Consider the following 17860-nt stretch of genomic DNA (forward strand, 5'->3'; position numbering starts at 1 on the left):
CCCTCTCCCTCTTGCTGTCTCTATTCATCTCCCTATCCCTTGATCTCTCTCTCTCTCTCTTGCTGTCTCTATTCATCTCCCTCTCCATTGATCTCTCTCTCTCTCTCTCTCTCTCTCTCTCTCTCTCTCTCTCTCTCTCTCTCTCGATCTATCCCTCTCTCTTGCTGTCTCTATTCATGTCTCTCTCTCTCTTGCTGTCTCTATTCATCTCTCTCTCCCTTGATCTCTCTCTCTCTCTTGCTGTCTCTATTCATCTCCCTCTCCCTTGATCTCTCTCTCTCTCTTGCTGTCTATTCATCTCCCTCTCCCTTGATCTCTCTCTCTCTCTTGCTGTCTCTATTAATCTCACTCTCCCTTTATCTCCCTGTCTCTTGCTGTCTCTATTCATCTCTCTCTCCCTTGATCTCTCCCTCTCTCTCGCTGTCTCTATTCATCTCCCTCTCCCTTGATCTCTCTCTCTCTATTGCTGTCTATTCATCTCCCTCTCCCTTGATCTCTCTCTCTCTCTTGCTGTCTCTATTAATCTCACTCTCCCTTTATCTCCCTGTCTCTTGCTGTCTCTATTCATCTCTCTCTCCCTTGATCTCTCCCTCTCTCTCGCTGTCTCTATTCATCTCCCTCTCCCTTGATCTCTCTCTCTCTCTTGCTGTCTATTCATCTCCCTCTCCCTTGATCTCTCTCTCTCTCTTGCTGTCTCTATTAATCTCACTCTCCCTTTATCTCCGTGTCTCTTGCTGTCTCTATTCATCTCTCTCTCCCTTGATCTCTCCCTCTCTCTCGCTGTCTCTATTCATCTCTCTCTCCCTTGATCTCTCCCTCTCTCTCGCTGTCTCTCTTCATCTCCCTCTCCCTTGATATCTCCCTCTCTCTCGCTGTCTCTATTCATCTCCCTCTCCCTTGATCTCTCCCTCTCTCTCGCTGTCTCTATTCATCTCCCTCTCCCTTGATCTCTCCCTCTCTCTCGCTGTCTCTATTCATCTCCCTCTCCCTTGATCTCTCCCTCTCTCTCGCTGTCTCTATTCATCTCCCTCTCCCTTGATATCTCCCTCTCTCTCGCTGTCTCTATTCATCTCCCTCTCCCTTGATCTCTCCCTCTCTCTCGCTGTCTCTATTAATCTCCCTCTCCCTTGATCTCTCCCTCTCTCTCGCTGTCTCTATTCATCTCCCTCTCCCTTGATCTCTCCCTCTCTCTCGCTGTCTCTATTCATCTCCCTCTCCCTTGATATCTCCCTCTCTCTTGCTGTCTATTCATCTCCCTCTCCCTTGATCTCTCCCTCTCTCTTGCTGTCTCTATTAATCTCACTCTCCCTTGATATCTCCCTCTCTCTTGCTGTCTATTCATCTCCCTCTCCCTTGATCTCTCCCTCTCTCTTGCTGTCTCTATTAATCTCACTCTCCCTTGATATCTCCCTCTCTCTTGCTGTCTCTCTTCATCTCCCTCTCCCTTGATATCTCCCTCCCTCTTGCTGTCTCTCTTCATATCCCTCTCCCTTGATATCTCCCTCTCTCTTGCTGTCTCTATTCATCTCCCTCTCCCTTGATATCTCCCTCTCTCTTGCTGTCTCTATTCATCTCCCTCTCCCTTGATCTCCCTCTCTCTCGCTGTCTCTATTCATCTCCCTCTCCCTTGATCTCTCCCTCTCTCTTGCTGTCTCTATTCATCTCCCTCTCCCTTGATCTCCCTCTCTCTCGCTGTCTCTATTCATCTCCCTCTCCCTTGATCTCTCTCTCTCTCTTGCTGTCTCTATTCATCTCTCTCTCCCTTGATATCTCCCTCTCTCTTGCTGTCTCTATTCATCTCCCTCTCCCTTGATATCTCCCTCTCTCTTGCTGTCTCTATTCATCTCCCTCTCCCTTGATATCTCCCTCTCTCTTGCTGTCTCTATTCATCTCCCTCTCCCTTGATATCTCCCTCTCTCTTGCTGTCTCTATTCATCTCCCTCTCCCTTGATCTCCCTCTCTCTTGCTGTCTCTATTCATCTCCCTCTCCCTTGATCTCTCCCTCTCTCTTGCTGTCTCTATTCATCTCCCTCTCCCTTGATCTCCCTCTCTCTCGCTGTCTCTATTCATCTCCCTCTCTCTTGCTGTCTCTATTCATCTCCCTCTCCCTTGATCTCCCTCTCTCTCGCTGTCTCTATTCATCTCCCTCTCCCTTGATCTATCCCTCTCTCTTGCTGTCTCTATTCATCTCCCTCTCCCTTGATCTCCCTCTCTCTTGCTCTCTTTTCATCTCCCTCTCCCTTGATCTCTCCCTCTCTCTTGCTGTCTCTATTAATCTCCCTCTCCCTTGATCTCTCCCTCTCTCTTGCTGTCTCTATTCATCTCCCTCTCCCTTGATCTCCCTCTCTCTCGCTGTCTCTATTCATCTCCCTCTCTCTTGCTGTCTCTATTCATCTCCCTCTCCCTTGATCTCCCTCTCTCTCGCTGTCTCTATTCATCTCCCTCTCCCTTGATCTATCCCTCTCTCTTGCTGTCTCTATTCATCTCCCTCTCCCTTGATCTCCCTCTCTCTTGCTCTCTTTTCATCTCCCTCTCCCTTGATCTCTCCCTCTCTCTTGCTGTCTCTATTCATCTCCCTCTCCCTTGATCTCTCCCTCTCTCTTGCTGTCTCTATTCATCTCCCTCTCCCTTGATCTCTCCCTCTCTCTTGCTGTCTCTATTCATCTCCCTCTCCCTTGATCTCCCTCTCTCTCGCTGTCTCTATTCATCTCTCTGTCTCTCTGTCTCTCTCTCTCTCTCTCTGTCTCTCTCTCTCTCTGTCTCTCTCTCTCTCTCTCTCTCTCTCTCTGTGTCTCTCTCTCTCTCTCTCTGTGTCTCTCTCTCTCTCTCTGTGTCTCTCTCTCTCTCTCTCTGTCTCTCTCTCTCTCTCTCTCTCTCTTTCTCTCTGTCTCTCTCTCTCTCTGTCTCTCTCTCTCTCTCTCTGTCTCTCTCTCTCTCTCTCTCTCTCTCTCTCTCTCTCTCTCTCTGTCTCTCTCTCTCTCTGTCTCTCTCTCTCTCTCTCTCGCTCTCTGTCTCTCTCTCTCTCTCTCTCTCTCTCTCTCTCTCGCTCTCTGTCTCTCTCTCTCTCTCTCTCTATTCATCTCCCTCTCCCTTTATCTCCCTCTCTTGCTGTCTCTATTAATCTCCCTCTCCCTTTATCTCCCTCTCTTGCTGTCTCTATTCAATTCAATTCAATTCAATTCAAGGGCTTTATTGGCATGGGAAACATGTGTTAACATTGCCAAAGCAAGTGAGGTAGACAACATACAAAGTGAAAATATAAAGTGAAAAACAACAAAAATGAACAGTAAACATTACACATACAGAGGTTTCAAAACAGTAAAGACATTACAAATGTCATATTATATATATATATATATATACAGTGTTTTAACAATGTACAAATGGTTCCCTCTCTATTCCCTCTCTATTCATCTCCCTCTCCCTTTATCTCTCTCTTGCTGTCTCTATTCATCTCCCTCTCCCTTGATCTCCCTCTCTTGATGTCTCTTCATCTCTCTCTCCCTTGATCTCTCTCTCTCTCCCTCTTGCTGTCTCTATTCATCTCTCTCTCCCTTGATCTCTCTCTCCCTCTCTCTTGCTGTCTTTATTCATCTCCCTCTCCCTCTTGCTGTCTCTATTCATCTCTCTCTCCATCTTGCTGTCTCTATTCATCTCTCTCTCCCTCTTGCTGTCTCTATTCATCTCTCTCTCTCCCTATTCATCTCTCTCTCTCTCTCTCTCTTGCTGTCTCTATTCATCTCTCTCTCTCTTGCTGTCTCTATTCATCTATCTCTCTTGCTGTCTCTATTCATCTCCCTCTCTCTCTTGCTGTCACTATTCATCTCCCTCTCCCTCTTGCTGTCTCTATTCATCTCCCTCTCCCTTTATCTCTCTCTTGCTGTCTCTATTCATCTCCCTCTCCCTTGATCTCCCTCTCTTGATGTCTCTTCATCTCTCTCTCCCTTGATCTCTCTCTCTCTCTCTCTCTCTCTCTCGCTGTCTCTGTTCATCTCTCTCTCCCTTGATCTCCCTCTCTTGCTGTCTCTATTCATATCCCTCTCCCTTGATCTCTCTCTCTCGCTCTCTCTATTCATCTCCCTCTCCCTTGATCTCCCTCTCTTGCTGTCTCTTCATGTCTCTCTCCCTTGATCTCTCTCTCTCTCTCCCTCTTGCTGTCTCTATTCATCTCTCTCTCCCTTGATCTCTCCCTCTCTCTTGCTGTCTCTATTCATCTCCCTCTCCCTCTTGCTGTCTCTATTCATCTCCCTATCCCTTGATCTCTCTCTCTCTCTCTTGCTGTCTCTATTCATCTCCCTCTCCATTGATCTCTCTCTCTCTCTCTCTCTCTCTCTCTCTCTCTCTCTCTCTCTCTCTCTCTCTCGATCTATCCCTCTCTCTTGCTGTCTCTATTCATGTCTCTCTCTCTCTTGCTGTCTCTATTCATCTCTCTCTCCCTTGATCTCTCTCTCTCTCTTGCTGTCTCTATTCATCTCCCTCTCCCTTGATCTCTCTCTCTCTCTTTCTGTCTATTCATCTCCCTCTCCCTTGATCTCTCTCTCTCTCTTGCTGTCTCTATTAATCTCACTCTCCCTTTATCTCCCTGTCTCTTGCTGTCTCTATTCATCTCTCTCTCCCTTGATCTCTCCCTCTCTCTCGCTGTCTCTATTCATCTCCCTCTCCCTTGATCTCTCTCTCTCTATTGCTGTCTATTCATCTCCCTCTCCCTTGATCTCTCTCTCTCTCTTGCTGTCTCTATTAATCTCACTCTCCCTTTATCTCCCTGTCTCTTGCTGTCTCTATTCATCTCTCTCTCCCTTGATCTCTCCCTCTCTCTCGCTGTCTCTATTCATCTCCCTCTCCCTTGATCTCTCTCTCTCTCTTGCTGTCTATTCATCTCCCTCTCCCTTGATCTCTCTCTCTCTCTTGCTGTCTCTATTAATCTCACTCTCCCTTTATCTCCGTGTCTCTTGCTGTCTCTATTCATCTCTCTCTCCCTTGATCTCTCCCTCTCTCTCGCTGTCTCTATTCATCTCTCTCTCCCTTGATCTCTCCCTCTCTCTCGCTGTCTCTCTTCATCTCCCTCTCCCTTGATATCTCCCTCTCTCTCGCTGTCTCTATTCATCTCCCTCTCCCTTGATCTCTCCCTCTCTCTCGCTGTCTCTATTCATCTCCCTCTCCCTTGATCTCTCCCTCTCTCTCGCTGTCTCTATTCATCTCCCTCTCCCTTGATCTCTCCCTCTCTCTCGCTGTCTCTATTCATCTCCCTCTCCCTTGATATCTCCCTCTCTCTCGCTGTCTCTATTCATCTCCCTCTCCCTTGATCTCTCCCTCTCTCTCGCTGTCTCTATTAATCTCCCTCTCCCTTGATCTCTCCCTCTCTCTCGCTGTCTCTATTCATCTCCCTCTCCCTTGATCTCTCCCTCTCTCTCGCTGTCTCTATTCATCTCCCTCTCCCTTGATATCTCCCTCTCTCTTGCTGTCTATTCATCTCCCTCTCCCTTGATCTCTCCCTCTCTCTTGCTGTCTCTATTAATCTCACTCTCCCTTGATATCTCCCTCTCTCTTGCTGTCTATTCATCTCCCTCTCCCTTGATCTCTCCCTCTCTCTTGCTGTCTCTATTAATCTCACTCTCCCTTGATATCTCCCTCTCTCTTGCTGTCTCTCTTCATCTCCCTCTCCCTTGATATCTCCCTCCCTCTTGCTGTCTCTCTTCATATCCCTCTCCCTTGATATCTCCCTCTCTCTTGCTGTCTCTATTCATCTCCCTCTCCCTTGATATCTCCCTCTCTCTTGCTGTCTCTATTCATCTCCCTCTCCCTTGATCTCCCTCTCTCTCGCTGTCTCTATTCATCTCCCTCTCCCTTGATCTCTCCCTCTCTCTTGCTGTCTCTATTCATCTCCCTCTCCCTTGATCTCCCTCTCTCTCGCTGTCTCTATTCATCTCCCTCTCCCTTGATCTCTCTCTCTCTCTTGCTGTCTCTATTCATCTCTCTCTCCCTTGATATCTCCCTCTCTCTTGCTGTCTCTATTCATCTCCCTCTCCCTTGATATCTCCCTCTCTCTTGCTGTCTCTATTCATCTCCCTCTCCCTTGATATCTCCCTCTCTCTTGCTGTCTCTATTCATCTCCCTCTCCCTTGATATCTCCCTCTCTCTTGCTGTCTCTATTCATCTCCCTCTCCCTTGATCTCCCTCTCTCTTGCTGTCTCTATTCATCTCCCTCTCCCTTGATCTCTCCCTCTCTCTTGCTGTCTCTATTCATCTCCCTCTCCCTTGATCTCCCTCTCTCTCGCTGTCTCTATTCATCTCCCTCTCTCTTGCTGTCTCTATTCATCTCCCTCTCCCTTGATCTCCCTCTCTCTCGCTGTCTCTATTCATCTCCCTCTCCCTTGATCTATCCCTCTCTCTTGCTGTCTCTATTCATCTCCCTCTCCCTTGATCTCCCTCTCTCTTGCTCTCTTTTCATCTCCCTCTCCCTTGATCTCTCCCTCTCTCTTGCTGTCTCTATTAATCTCCCTCTCCCTTGATCTCTCCCTCTCTCTTGCTGTCTCTATTCATCTCCCTCTCCCTTGATCTCCCTCTCTCTCGCTGTCTCTATTCATCTCCCTCTCTCTTGCTGTCTCTATTCATCTCCCTCTCCCTTGATCTCCCTCTCTCTCGCTGTCTCTATTCATCTCCCTCTCCCTTGATCTATCCCTCTCTCTTGCTGTCTCTATTCATCTCCCTCTCCCTTGATCTCCCTCTCTCTTGCTCTCTTTTCATCTCCCTCTCCCTTGATCTCTCCCTCTCTCTTGCTGTCTCTATTCATCTCCCTCTCCCTTGATCTCTCCCTCTCTCTTGCTGTCTCTATTCATCTCCCTCTCCCTTGATCTCTCCCTCTCTCTTGCTGTCTCTATTCATCTCCCTCTCCCTTGATCTCCCTCTCTCTCGCTGTCTCTATTCATCTCCCTCTCTCTTGCTGTCTCTCTTCATCTCCCTCTCCCTTGATATCTCCCTCCCTCTTGCTGTCTCTCTTCATATCCCTCTCCCTTGATATCTCCCTCTCTCTTGCTGTGTCTATTCATCTCCCTCTCCCTTGATATCTCCCTCTCTCTTGCTGTCTCTATTCATCTCCCTCTCCCTTGATCTCCCTCTCTCTCGCTGTCTCTATTCATCTCCCTCTCCCTTGATCTCTCCCTCTCTCTTGCTGTCTCTATTCATCTCCCTCTCCCTTGATCTCCCTCTCTCTCGCTGTCTCTATTCATCTCCCTCTCCCTTGATCTCTCTCTCTCTCTTGCTGTCTCTATTCATCTCTCTCTCCCTTGATATCTCCCTCTCTCTTGCTGTCTCTATTCATCTCCCTCTCCCTTGATATCTCCCTCTCTCTTGCTGTCTCTATTCATCTCCCTCTCCCTTGATATCTCCCTCTCTCTTGCTGTCTCTATTCATCTCCCTCTCCCTTGATATCTCCCTCTCTCTTGCTGTCTCTATTCATCTCCCTCTCCCTTGATCTCCCTCTCTCTTGCTGTCTCTATTCATCTCCCTCTCCCTTGATCTCTCCCTCTCTCTTGCTGTCTCTATTCATCTCCCTCTCCCTTGATCTCCCTCTCTCTCGCTGTCTCTATTCATCTCCCTCTCTCTTGCTGTCTCTATTCATCTCCCTCTCCCTTGATCTCCCTCTCTCTCGCTGTCTCTATTCATCTCCCTCTCCCTTGATCTATCCCTCTCTCTTGCTGTCTCTATTCATCTCCCTCTCCCTTGATCTCCCTCTCTCTTGCTCTCTTTTCATCTCCCTCTCCCTTGATCTCTCCCTCTCTCTTGCTGTCTCTATTCATCTCCCTCTCCCTTGATCTCTCCCTCTCTCTTGCTGTCTCTATTCATCTCCCTCTCCCTTGATCTCCCTCTCTCTCGCTGTCTCTATTCATCTCCCTCTCTCTTGCTGTCTCTATTCATCTCCCTCTCCCTTGATCTCCCTCTCTCTCGCTGTCTCTATTCATCTCCCTCTCCCTTGATCTATCCCTCTCTCTTGCTGTCTCTATTAATCTCCCTCTCCCTTGATCTCCCTCTCTCTTGCTCTCTTTTCATCTCCCTCTCCCTTGATCTCTCCCTCTCTCTTGCTGTCTCTATTCATCTCCCTCTCCCTTGATCTCTCCCTCTCTCTTGCTGTCTCTATTCATCTCCCTCTCCCTTGATCTCTCCCTCTCTCTTGCTGTCTCTATTCATCTCCCTCTCCCTTGATCTCCCTCTCTCTCGCTGTCTCTATTCATCTCCCTCTCTCTTGCTGTCTCTATTCATCTCCCTCTCCCTTGATCTCCCTCTCTCTCGCTGTCTCTATTCATCTCCCTCTCCCTTGATATCTCCCTCTCTCTCGCTGTCTCTATTCATCTCCCTCTCCCTTGATATCTCCCTCTCTCTCGCTGTCTCTATTCATCTCCCTCTCCCTTGATATCTCCCTCTCTCTTGCTGTCTCTATTCATCTCCCTCTCCCTTGATCTCCCTCTCTCTCGCTATCTCTATTCATGTCCCTCTCTCTTGCTGTCTCTATTCATCTCCCTCTCCCTTGATCTCCCTCTCTCTCGCTGTCTCTATTCATCTCCCTCTCCCTTGATATCTCCCTCTCTCTCGCTGTCTCTATTCATCTCCCTCTCCCTTGATATCTCCCTCTCTCTCGCTGTCTCTATTCATCTCCCTCTCCCTTGATATCTCCCTCTCTCTTGCTGTCTCTATTCATCTCCCTCTCCCTTGATATCTCCCTCTCTCTTGCTGTCTCTATTCATCTCCCTCTCCCTTGATATCTCCCTCTCTCTTGCTGTCTCTATTCATCTCCCTCTCCCTTGATCTCTCTCTCTCTCTCGCTGTCTCTATTCATCTCCCTCTCCCTTGATCTCTCCCTCTCTCTTGCTGTCTCTATTGATCTCCCTCTCCCTTGATATCTCCCTCTCTCTTGCTGTCTCTATTCATCTCCCTCTCCCTTGATATCTCCCTCTCTCTCGCTGTCTCTATTCATCTCTCTCTCCCTTGATATCTCCCTCTCTCTCGCTGTCTCTCTTCATCTCCCTCTCCCTTGATATCTCCCTCTCTCTTGCTGTCTCTATTCATCTCCCTCTCCCTTGATATCTCCCTCTCTCTCGCTGTCTCTATTCATCTCCCTCTCCCTTGATATCTCCCTCTCCCTTGATATCTCCCTCTCTCTCGCTGTCTCTATTCATCTCCCTCTCCCTTGATCTCTCTCTCTCTCTCGCTGTCTCTATTCATCTCCCTCTCCCTTGATATCTCCCTCTCTCTCGCTGTCTCTATTCATCTCCCTCTCCCTTGATATCTCCCTCTCTCTCGCTGTCTCTCTTCATCTCCCTCTCCCTTGATATCTCCCTCTCTCTCGCTGTCTCTATTCATCTCCCTCTCCCTTGATATCTCCCTCTCTCTCGCTGTCTCTCTTCATCTCCCTCTCCCTTGATATCTCCCTCTCTCTCGCTGTCTCTATTCATCTCCCTCTCCCTTGATATCTCCCTCTCTCTCGCTGTCTCTATTCATCTCCCTCTCCCTTGATCTCTCTCTCTCTCTCGCTGTCTCTATTCATCTCCCTCTCCCTTGATCTCTCTCTCTCTCTCGCTGTCTCTATTCATCTCCCTCTCCCTTGATCTCTCCCTCTCTCTCGCTGTCTCTATTCATCTCCCTCTCCCTTGATATCTCCCTCTCTCTCGCTGTCTCTATTCATCTCCCTCTCCCTTGATCTCTCTCTCTCTCTCGCTGTCTCTATTCATCTCCCTCTCCCTTGATATCTCCCTCTCTCTCGCTGTCTCTATTAATTTCACTTTCCCTTTCTGTCTCTCCTTCTGTGTGTGATAAGAGGTGACCTGTGATGCTGCAGACACAGACCGCTCCAGATCATTCACAGCAGCACATCTTAGATCAGACAGACAGACAGACAGACAGACAGACATATAGCACCACCGACGGCACGACAGACAGACAGACAGGCAGGCAGACAGACAGACACCTGGGAGAGCAGCTGGCCTGCTGCCAACTGCAAGAGCAAGCAGGGCAAACTCAGAGAGAAACGAGGGAGAAAGAAAGGAGAGAGGGGAGGGGGAGGGGGAGGTGGAGGGAGGGGACACTAATCCTAAAAACACAGTGATGCTTTTGGCTCTAGGCCTGTATTGCTGTCAAGTGTGGGTGTCAGAGGATTAGTACTTATGACATTCACTCTTAAGAAAAGCAGATCAGATCTCTCTCCCCTGAGGACTATATCCATGCACCAATGACAACCCAATTTCTCTAAACTGAATGAAAACCTACACCTGTAACCCTAACCTATACATAGCCATAATACTTCCTGGAAACACACTGCACTGTATCGTAATTGTTGCTTTTTCAGGATAATATCTTTAGCATTAAGCTGTTAACCTTTGTTGTTTGTTCTGTCTGTCTGATGCCTGTCATTTCTGTTCCTGGGTGTAACATGGCTGCTACTAGCTATTAGCATGAACACATTAGCCTTTAGCACTGTTAGTATAAACCCTTTCTAGCCCAATTCCTGCTCTTTCTGTTTGTTTTTTTCTAGTTGTTTGAGTCTATATCTGTGTAGCCCACGGTCAGCTTCTTGGTCTTACTGACGTTGATGTGATGGAGATAAAGACACTCAGTCTAAGTTTTACTATCTGTTTTGCTATCTGTTTTACTATCTGTTTTGTGACTTTTTCAAAAACAAGATACTAGTTATTTTGACTGACACACAACATGTCATGTGTCACTGTCACATGATTTAGAACAGACATCTTTTGCTGTCTGGATCTCCTCTTCCCTCATGGAACCTCCTCTTCCCTTATGGAACCATCACTTCCCTCATGGAACGTCCTCTTCCCTCATGGAACCTCCTCTTCCCTCATGGAACCTCCTCTTCCCTTATGGAACCATCACTTCTCTCATGGAACCTCCTCTTCCCTCAATGGACCTCCTCTTCCCTCATGGAATCTCCTCTTCCCTCATGGAATCTCCTCTTCCCTCATGGAACCTCCTCTTCCCTCATGGAACCTCCTCTTCCCTCATGGAACCTCCTCTTCCCTCATGGAACCTCCTCTTCCCTCGTGGAACCTCCTCTTCCCTCGTGGAACCATCACTTCCCTCGTGAAACCTCCTCTTCCCTCATGGAACCATCACTTCCCTCATGGAACCTCCTCTTCCCTCATGGAACCTCCTCTTCCCTCATGTTGTTCATCAATACTGTATGAAGCCATAGTGTCCTTGACCGTATATGATGTCATTGTGTCCCTGACTGTGTATGATGTCATTGTGTCCATGATCGTGTATGATGTCATTGTGTTGCCTGCCTCCTCTAAACTCTCTCTATTTTAATTATGTTCTCAGCTGGAATGTCCTGAGTCAGTCCCCCGGTCCAGAGAACAACTCCCAGCATCAGCCAGTGCTGATGGGACCTGCTTCTCCACGATGAGTCTTCAAGATGGCGGCTGCGGCTATGCTAGCGACAATTTGGCGGCTAACACGGCCAGCGGCAGCATGCGGCGGCGCCTGGAAGACCAGGGGTTCACCCTGCGCGTCTACCCGGGCGCCCTGGCCGAGGGCACCATCTACTGCCCCGTGGGCGCCCGCAAGAGCACCACTGCTGCCGAGGCCATTGAGCGCCTGCTGGAGCGTCTGAGCCTGGACCGTACCAAATGCTACGTGCTAGCCGAGGTGAAGGAGTTCGGCGGGGAGGAGTGGATCCTCAACCCCAGTGACTGCCCAGTCCAGCGGATGATGCTGTGGCCCCGCAACGCCCTAGAGAATCGCTGTGGCCTGGGCAGTGGGGAGGACTACCGTTTCCTTCTCAGAGAGAAGAACCTGGACGGCTCCATCCATTATGGAGGCAGTCTCCAGATGTGGCTGCGCGTGACCGAGGAGCGCCGCCGCATGGTGGAACGGGGTTTTCTGCCCCAGCCCGCAGGGGGCGAGCACCCGGCCGACCTGTGCGCTCTCCCTGAGCTGACGGAGCACGCCCTGCTGGAGAGCCTCCGCTCGCGCTTCCGGCAGGAGAAGATCTACACCTACGTCGGCTCCATCCTCATCGTCATCAACCCCTTCCAGTTCCTACCCATCTACAACCCTAAGTACGTCAAGATGTACGACAACCACGCTCTGGGAGACCTGGAGCCGCACATCTACGCCGTGGCGGATGTGGCTTACCACGCCATGCTGCAGCGGCGGAGGAACCAGTGCATCGTCATCTCTGGAGAGAGCGGCTCGGGAAAGACCCAGAGCACCAACTTCCTGATTCATCACCTGACCGCCCTCAGCCAGAAGGGATTCGCCAGTGGGGTGGAGCAGATCATCCTGGGGGCGGGGCCTGTGTTAGAGGTAGGTTGTGATTGGTTTGTTGACGGTCGTGGGGGGGATAATGTGTGTGTGTGTGTGTGTGGGAGACTGCAACTCAGTATACACAAGAAGGAATGTGATCGATGTGTTGTGAAATCTAGGTCATGCCAGCTGACTGTATTAACCTAGAAAGACAAGTAGAGATGCTGCATGTAAGGATAGTATATGTAAGGATATGTAAGGATAGTATATGTAAGGATAGTAAATGTAAGGATAGGATATGTAAGGATATGTAAGGATAGTATATGTGTAACGGCTTTCTTCTATCTCCCCATCTGACGAAGAGGTGGAACAAGGATCGGACCAAAATGCAGCGTGTAGATTGCGATCCATGTTTAATGAACAAACGTAAACATAAATTAATACAAACACTACAAAACAAAAGAACGTAATGAACGAAACGAAAACAGCCTATACTTGTGTAAACTAACAAAGACAGGAACAAGGACACTAAGGACAATCACCCACGACAAACTCAAAGAATATGGCTGCCTAAATATGGTTCCCAATCAGAGACAACGATAAACACCTGCCTCTGATTGAGAACCACTCCAGACAGCCATAGACTTTGCTAGATCACCCCACTAGCTACAATCCCAATACATACACACCAAAACCCCAAGACAAAACACACCACAATACATGAAGATAAACACAAAATACTTCGACCAGGGCGTGACAATATGTAAGGATTGTATATGTAAGGATATGTAAGGATTGTATATGTAAGGATATGTAAGGATTGTATATGTACGGATATGTAAGGATTGTATATGTAAGGATATGTAAGGATATGTAAGGATTGGATATGTAAGGATATGTAAGGATATGTAAGGATATGTAAGGATATGTAAGGATATGTAAGGATTGTATATGTACGGATATGTAAGGATTGTATATGTAAGGATATGTTAGGATATGTAAGGATAGGATATGTAAGGATATGTAAGGATGGGATATGTAAGGATATGTAAGGATATGTAAGGATATGTAAGGATGGGATATGTAAGGATATGTAAAGATGGGATATGTAAGGATATGTAAGGATATGTAAGGATGGGATATGTAAGGATATGTAAGGATGGGATATGTAAGGATATGTAAGGATGGGATATGTAAGTATATGTAAGGATGGTAAACTTGCAGTTACCAGCTCAGCCCCATGCTAGCATGATAATTGTAATTAAGGCTATGATGAAATCACTGTCTCATCCCTCTTTACCCCATCCTTGCCCTCATGCAGGGACACCTCCTTGAGACTTAAAGTAACTGTAAATGAGACAAATGATTGGCAGCTTGCTGACTGTGAGGCATTGGGAAGTGTGGGGGGGGGGGGGGGGGGGGGGGGATGATATGTCATGGTTACAAAGAGGAAGTGCATTATGAAAGCCCTGTAAATAGGTTGTTTCACTAGCAGCAGTATGTATATTAAGCATGAGACGAAGCATGTCACTGTGGATTGTAGTCATGTTTTGTATTCCAGATTGGGTCGTCTCGACATGGTAGAACCTATATTTATCTGCTATTGCAACATATGAGTTGACGCGTATATTATTGACCTAGGATCTGTGCTTGGACATTTTATAGTGTTTGAAAACCTAATGCACCATTGCCTAATACAGATGGGATTCAGAGTCAATTATGGATTTTGGATTAGCGTTTTGATTTGGATGTATGAAAAGGCGAATGACTACTAAAGGGCAAACTCATTTTACATACAGTACCGGTCAAAGTTTGGACACACCTACTCATTCAAGGGTTTTTCTTTATTTGTACTATTTTCTACATTGTAGAATAATAGTGAAGACATCAGAACTATGAAATAACACATACGGAAGGAATCATGTTGTAACCAAAAAAGTGTAGCCAAAAAAGTAGCCACCCTTTGCCTTGATGACAGCTTTGCACACTATTGGCATTCTCTCAACCAGCTTCTGAGCACTTGTTGGCTGCTTGTCCTTCAATCTGTGGTCCAACTCATCCCAAACTATCTCAATTGGGTTGAGGTCAGGTGATTGTGGAGGCCAGGTCATCTGATGCAGCACTCCATCACTCTGCTTCTTGGTCAAGTAGCCCGTACACAGCCTGCTGGGTCAATGTCGTGTTGAAAAGCAAATGATAGTCCCACTAAGCGCAAAGCAGATGGGATGGCTTACCTCTGCAGAATGCTGTGGTAGCCATGCTGGTTAAGTGTGCCTTGAATTCAAAATAAATCAAAGACGGTGTCACCAGCAAAGCACCATCACACCTCCTCCTCCTCCATGCTTCACGGTGGGAACCACACATGTGAAGATCATCCGTTCACTCTGCGTCTCACATCTCACTTCTGGAACCAAAAATCTCACATTTGGACTCATCAGACCAAAAGGATAGATTTCCACCGGTATAATATCCATTGCTCTTGTTTCTTGGCCCAAGCAAGTCTCTTCTTCTTGTTGGTGTCCTTTAGTAGTGGTTTCTTTGCAGCAATTCAACCATGAATGCAGATGTTCACGCAGTCTCTTCTGAACAGTTGATGTAGGAGATGTGTCTGTTACTTGAACTCTGAAGCATTTATTTGGGTTGCAATTTCTGAGGCTGGTAACTCTAATGAACTTATCTGCAGCAGAGGTAACTCAAGGTCTTCCTTTCCTGTGGCGGTCCTCATGAGAGCCAGTTTCATCATAGTTCTTGATGGTTTTTGCGACTGCACTTGAAGAAACATTCAAAGTTCTTGAAATGTTCCACATTGACTGACCTTCATGCCTTAACTTCTTGGTGACGGGCAGTATTTTCACGTCCGGATGAAATGCATGCCCAAATTCAACTGACTGCTACTCATCCCCAGAAGATAAGATATGCATATTATTAGTAGATTTGGATAGAAAACACTCTGAAGTTTCTGAAACTGTTTGAATCATGTCTGTGAGTATAACATAACTTATTTAGAAGGACAAACTATTCAGATCTTTTTTTTTGTGGTCACTCTCTTTTCAATGGGTTTTCATTGGGAAACCAGATTTCTAAGGGACTTTCTTGCAGTTCCTACCGCTTCCACTGGATGTCACCAGTCTTTAGAAATTGGTTGATTTTATTCCTTTGTGTGATGAAGAAGTAGCCCTGTTCAAAACGAGGGTCACTTGTAGTGTACTGTTAGATAGAGGCGCGTTTGTTTCCCTCCTGTATTGAACACAGATCATCCCTTCTTAAATTTGATTGATTATTTACGTTAAAAAATACCTAAAGTTGTATTACAAAAGTAGTTTAAAATGTTTTGGCAAAGTTTACCGGTAACTTTTGAGATATTTTGTAGTCACGTTGCGCAAGTTGGAACCAGTGTTTTTCTGGATCAAACGCACCAAATAAATGGACATTTTGGATATATATCGACGGAAGTAATCGAACAAAAGGACCATTTGTGATGTTTCTGGGACATATCGGAGTGCCAACAAAAGAAGCTCGTCAAAGGTAAGACATGAATTATATTTTTATTTCTGAGTTTTGTGTCTCGCCTGCAGGATTGAAATATGCTTCTCTTTCTTTGTTTACGGAGGTGCTATCCTCAGATAATAGCATTGTTTGCTTTCGCCGAATAGCATTTTTGAAATCTAACATGTTGGCTGGATTCACAACAAGTGTAGCTTTAATTTGGTATCTTACATGTGTGATTTCATGAAAGTTATATTTTTATAGTAATTTATTAGAATTTGGTGCTCTGCATTTTCACTGGCTTTTGGCCAGGTCCACATATCCCAGAGAGGTTAAAGTAATGATCGACTGTCATTTCTCTTTGCTTATTTGAGCTGTTCTTGCCATAATATGGACTTGGTGTTTTACCAAATAGGGCTGTCTTCTGTATACCTTGTCACAATACAACCTATTGGCTCAAACACATTAAGAGGGAAAGAAATTCCACAAATTAACTTTTAACAAGGCACACCTGTTAATTGAAATGCATTCCAGGTGACTACCTCATGAAGCTGGCTGAGAGAATGCCAAGAGTGTGCAAAGCTGTCATCAAGGCAAAGGGTGGCTACATTGAAGAATCTCAAATGTAAAATATATTTTGATTTGTTAAACACTTTCTTGGGTACTACATGATTCCATATGTGTTATTTCATAGTTTTGATGTCTTCACTATTATTCTACAATATAGAAAACAGTCAAAATAAAGAAAAACCCTTGAATGAGTAGGTGTGTCCAAATTTTTGACTGGTACTGTGTGTCTGAGTTGTGACGGCTTCTCAGTGCTTGTGACTGTTTATTTGATTGGTTGCGATGGGGACCTCTGTCGAGTTTTCAGCCCAGAGGGTTTGTTTTTCAGTGGCCATTTTGTCTGCCATGAGTCACGACACACCAACACTACTGCGCATACGCTGAGGTCATGGTAAAATGTGCACTCTCTCACCATGGAAATGACATGTGGACCTAATGCAGTTAAGCAGGCCTATACAGTGGGGCAAAAAAGTATTTAGTCAGCCACCAATTGTGCAATAATTTGCAAATAAATTCATATAAAAATCATACAATGTGATTTTCTGGATTTTTTTTTTCTCATTTTGTCTGTCACAGTTGAAGTGTACCTATGATGAAAATTACAGGCCTCTCTCATCTTTTTAAGTGGGAGAACTTGCACAATTGGTGGCTGACTAAATACTTTTTTGCCCCACTGTATATGGTAAGTTGGGGATAGGGGATACAGGAAATCATAAATCTGTTTTTACAAGACCTTATTTGGGTTCAATCTTCCCGGAGATCTTCTGTTGAAAGAGAATAGACAAAAACGTACAGTTTTAAAATGTCTGGGAACCTTGTGATGGATCTTGTTAGCGCATAACTGTTGTTGTCTAAGGCTTATTTCCCGCTGTTAGCATCCTCGAGTAATAAGTCACTGACCTCGTGTGAACCAGTAGATATTTGACATAGGTGAATCTGAACACCTCTCAGGCTCTCAATGCCAATGTGGCTGCTCTTTTATCTAAAAACCTGTTTTGATAAGAGTAAGGATAATTGTAAACATGTTTGTTCATCAATCACCTTGCTGACAGGTGGGAACTGAACTGCTGAGCTTCTGTGTGGAGGAAGAGGGGGAAGGGAAAGGGAGCAACACCAGGACCTTGTATCTGTCTCAGAGCAGGCATGTCCACTATCTCTCTGATGATGGCATCTCTGTCAATAGAACAAGCAGACTCATTGAGCCATATTAGACTGTAAAACTGAGCAGGAAGAGCAATACATTAGTGAACAAATCATTAAGTTGATTTGATCTCTCTTTTAGAAGAAACCACATTCCTTACAATTAAAGTACTGTAAAAAAAAGAATAACTCAATAACAGTTAACCTGACTGTGTGCTCTTCTAGCCAATTGGTCTTCTAGGCCTACTTCCTGTTCTATAGGTAGACGATAACAACTTCCTGTTCTATAGGTAGAAGATGACACGTTCTTGTTCTAAAGGTAGACGATGACAACTTCCTGTTCTATAGGTAGAAGATGGCAACTTCCTGTTCTATAGGTAGACGATGACAACTTCCTGTTCTATAGGTAGAAGAT

At 46.2% G+C, this 17860-nt stretch overlaps 1 protein-coding gene across 1 annotated transcript in view; it reads left to right on the top strand.

Annotated features, from left to right (window-relative positions):
* LOC139406371 (unconventional myosin-IXAb-like) overlaps nucleotides 1-17860 on the top strand; it is a 263450-nt gene that overhangs the window by 12416 nt on the left and 233174 nt on the right. Inside the window, exon 2 of the mRNA XM_071148904.1 lies at nucleotides 11326-12312. Within this exon, the coding sequence (XP_071005005.1) occupies nucleotides 11326-12312 (987 nt within the window). The remainder of the gene's footprint in view (nucleotides 1-11325; nucleotides 12313-17860) is intronic.

This window comes from Oncorhynchus clarkii, chromosome 4, assembly GCF_045791955.1.
Source record: "Oncorhynchus clarkii lewisi isolate Uvic-CL-2024 chromosome 4, UVic_Ocla_1.0, whole genome shotgun sequence".
NCBI lineage: Eukaryota > Metazoa > Chordata > Actinopteri > Salmoniformes > Salmonidae > Oncorhynchus > Oncorhynchus clarkii.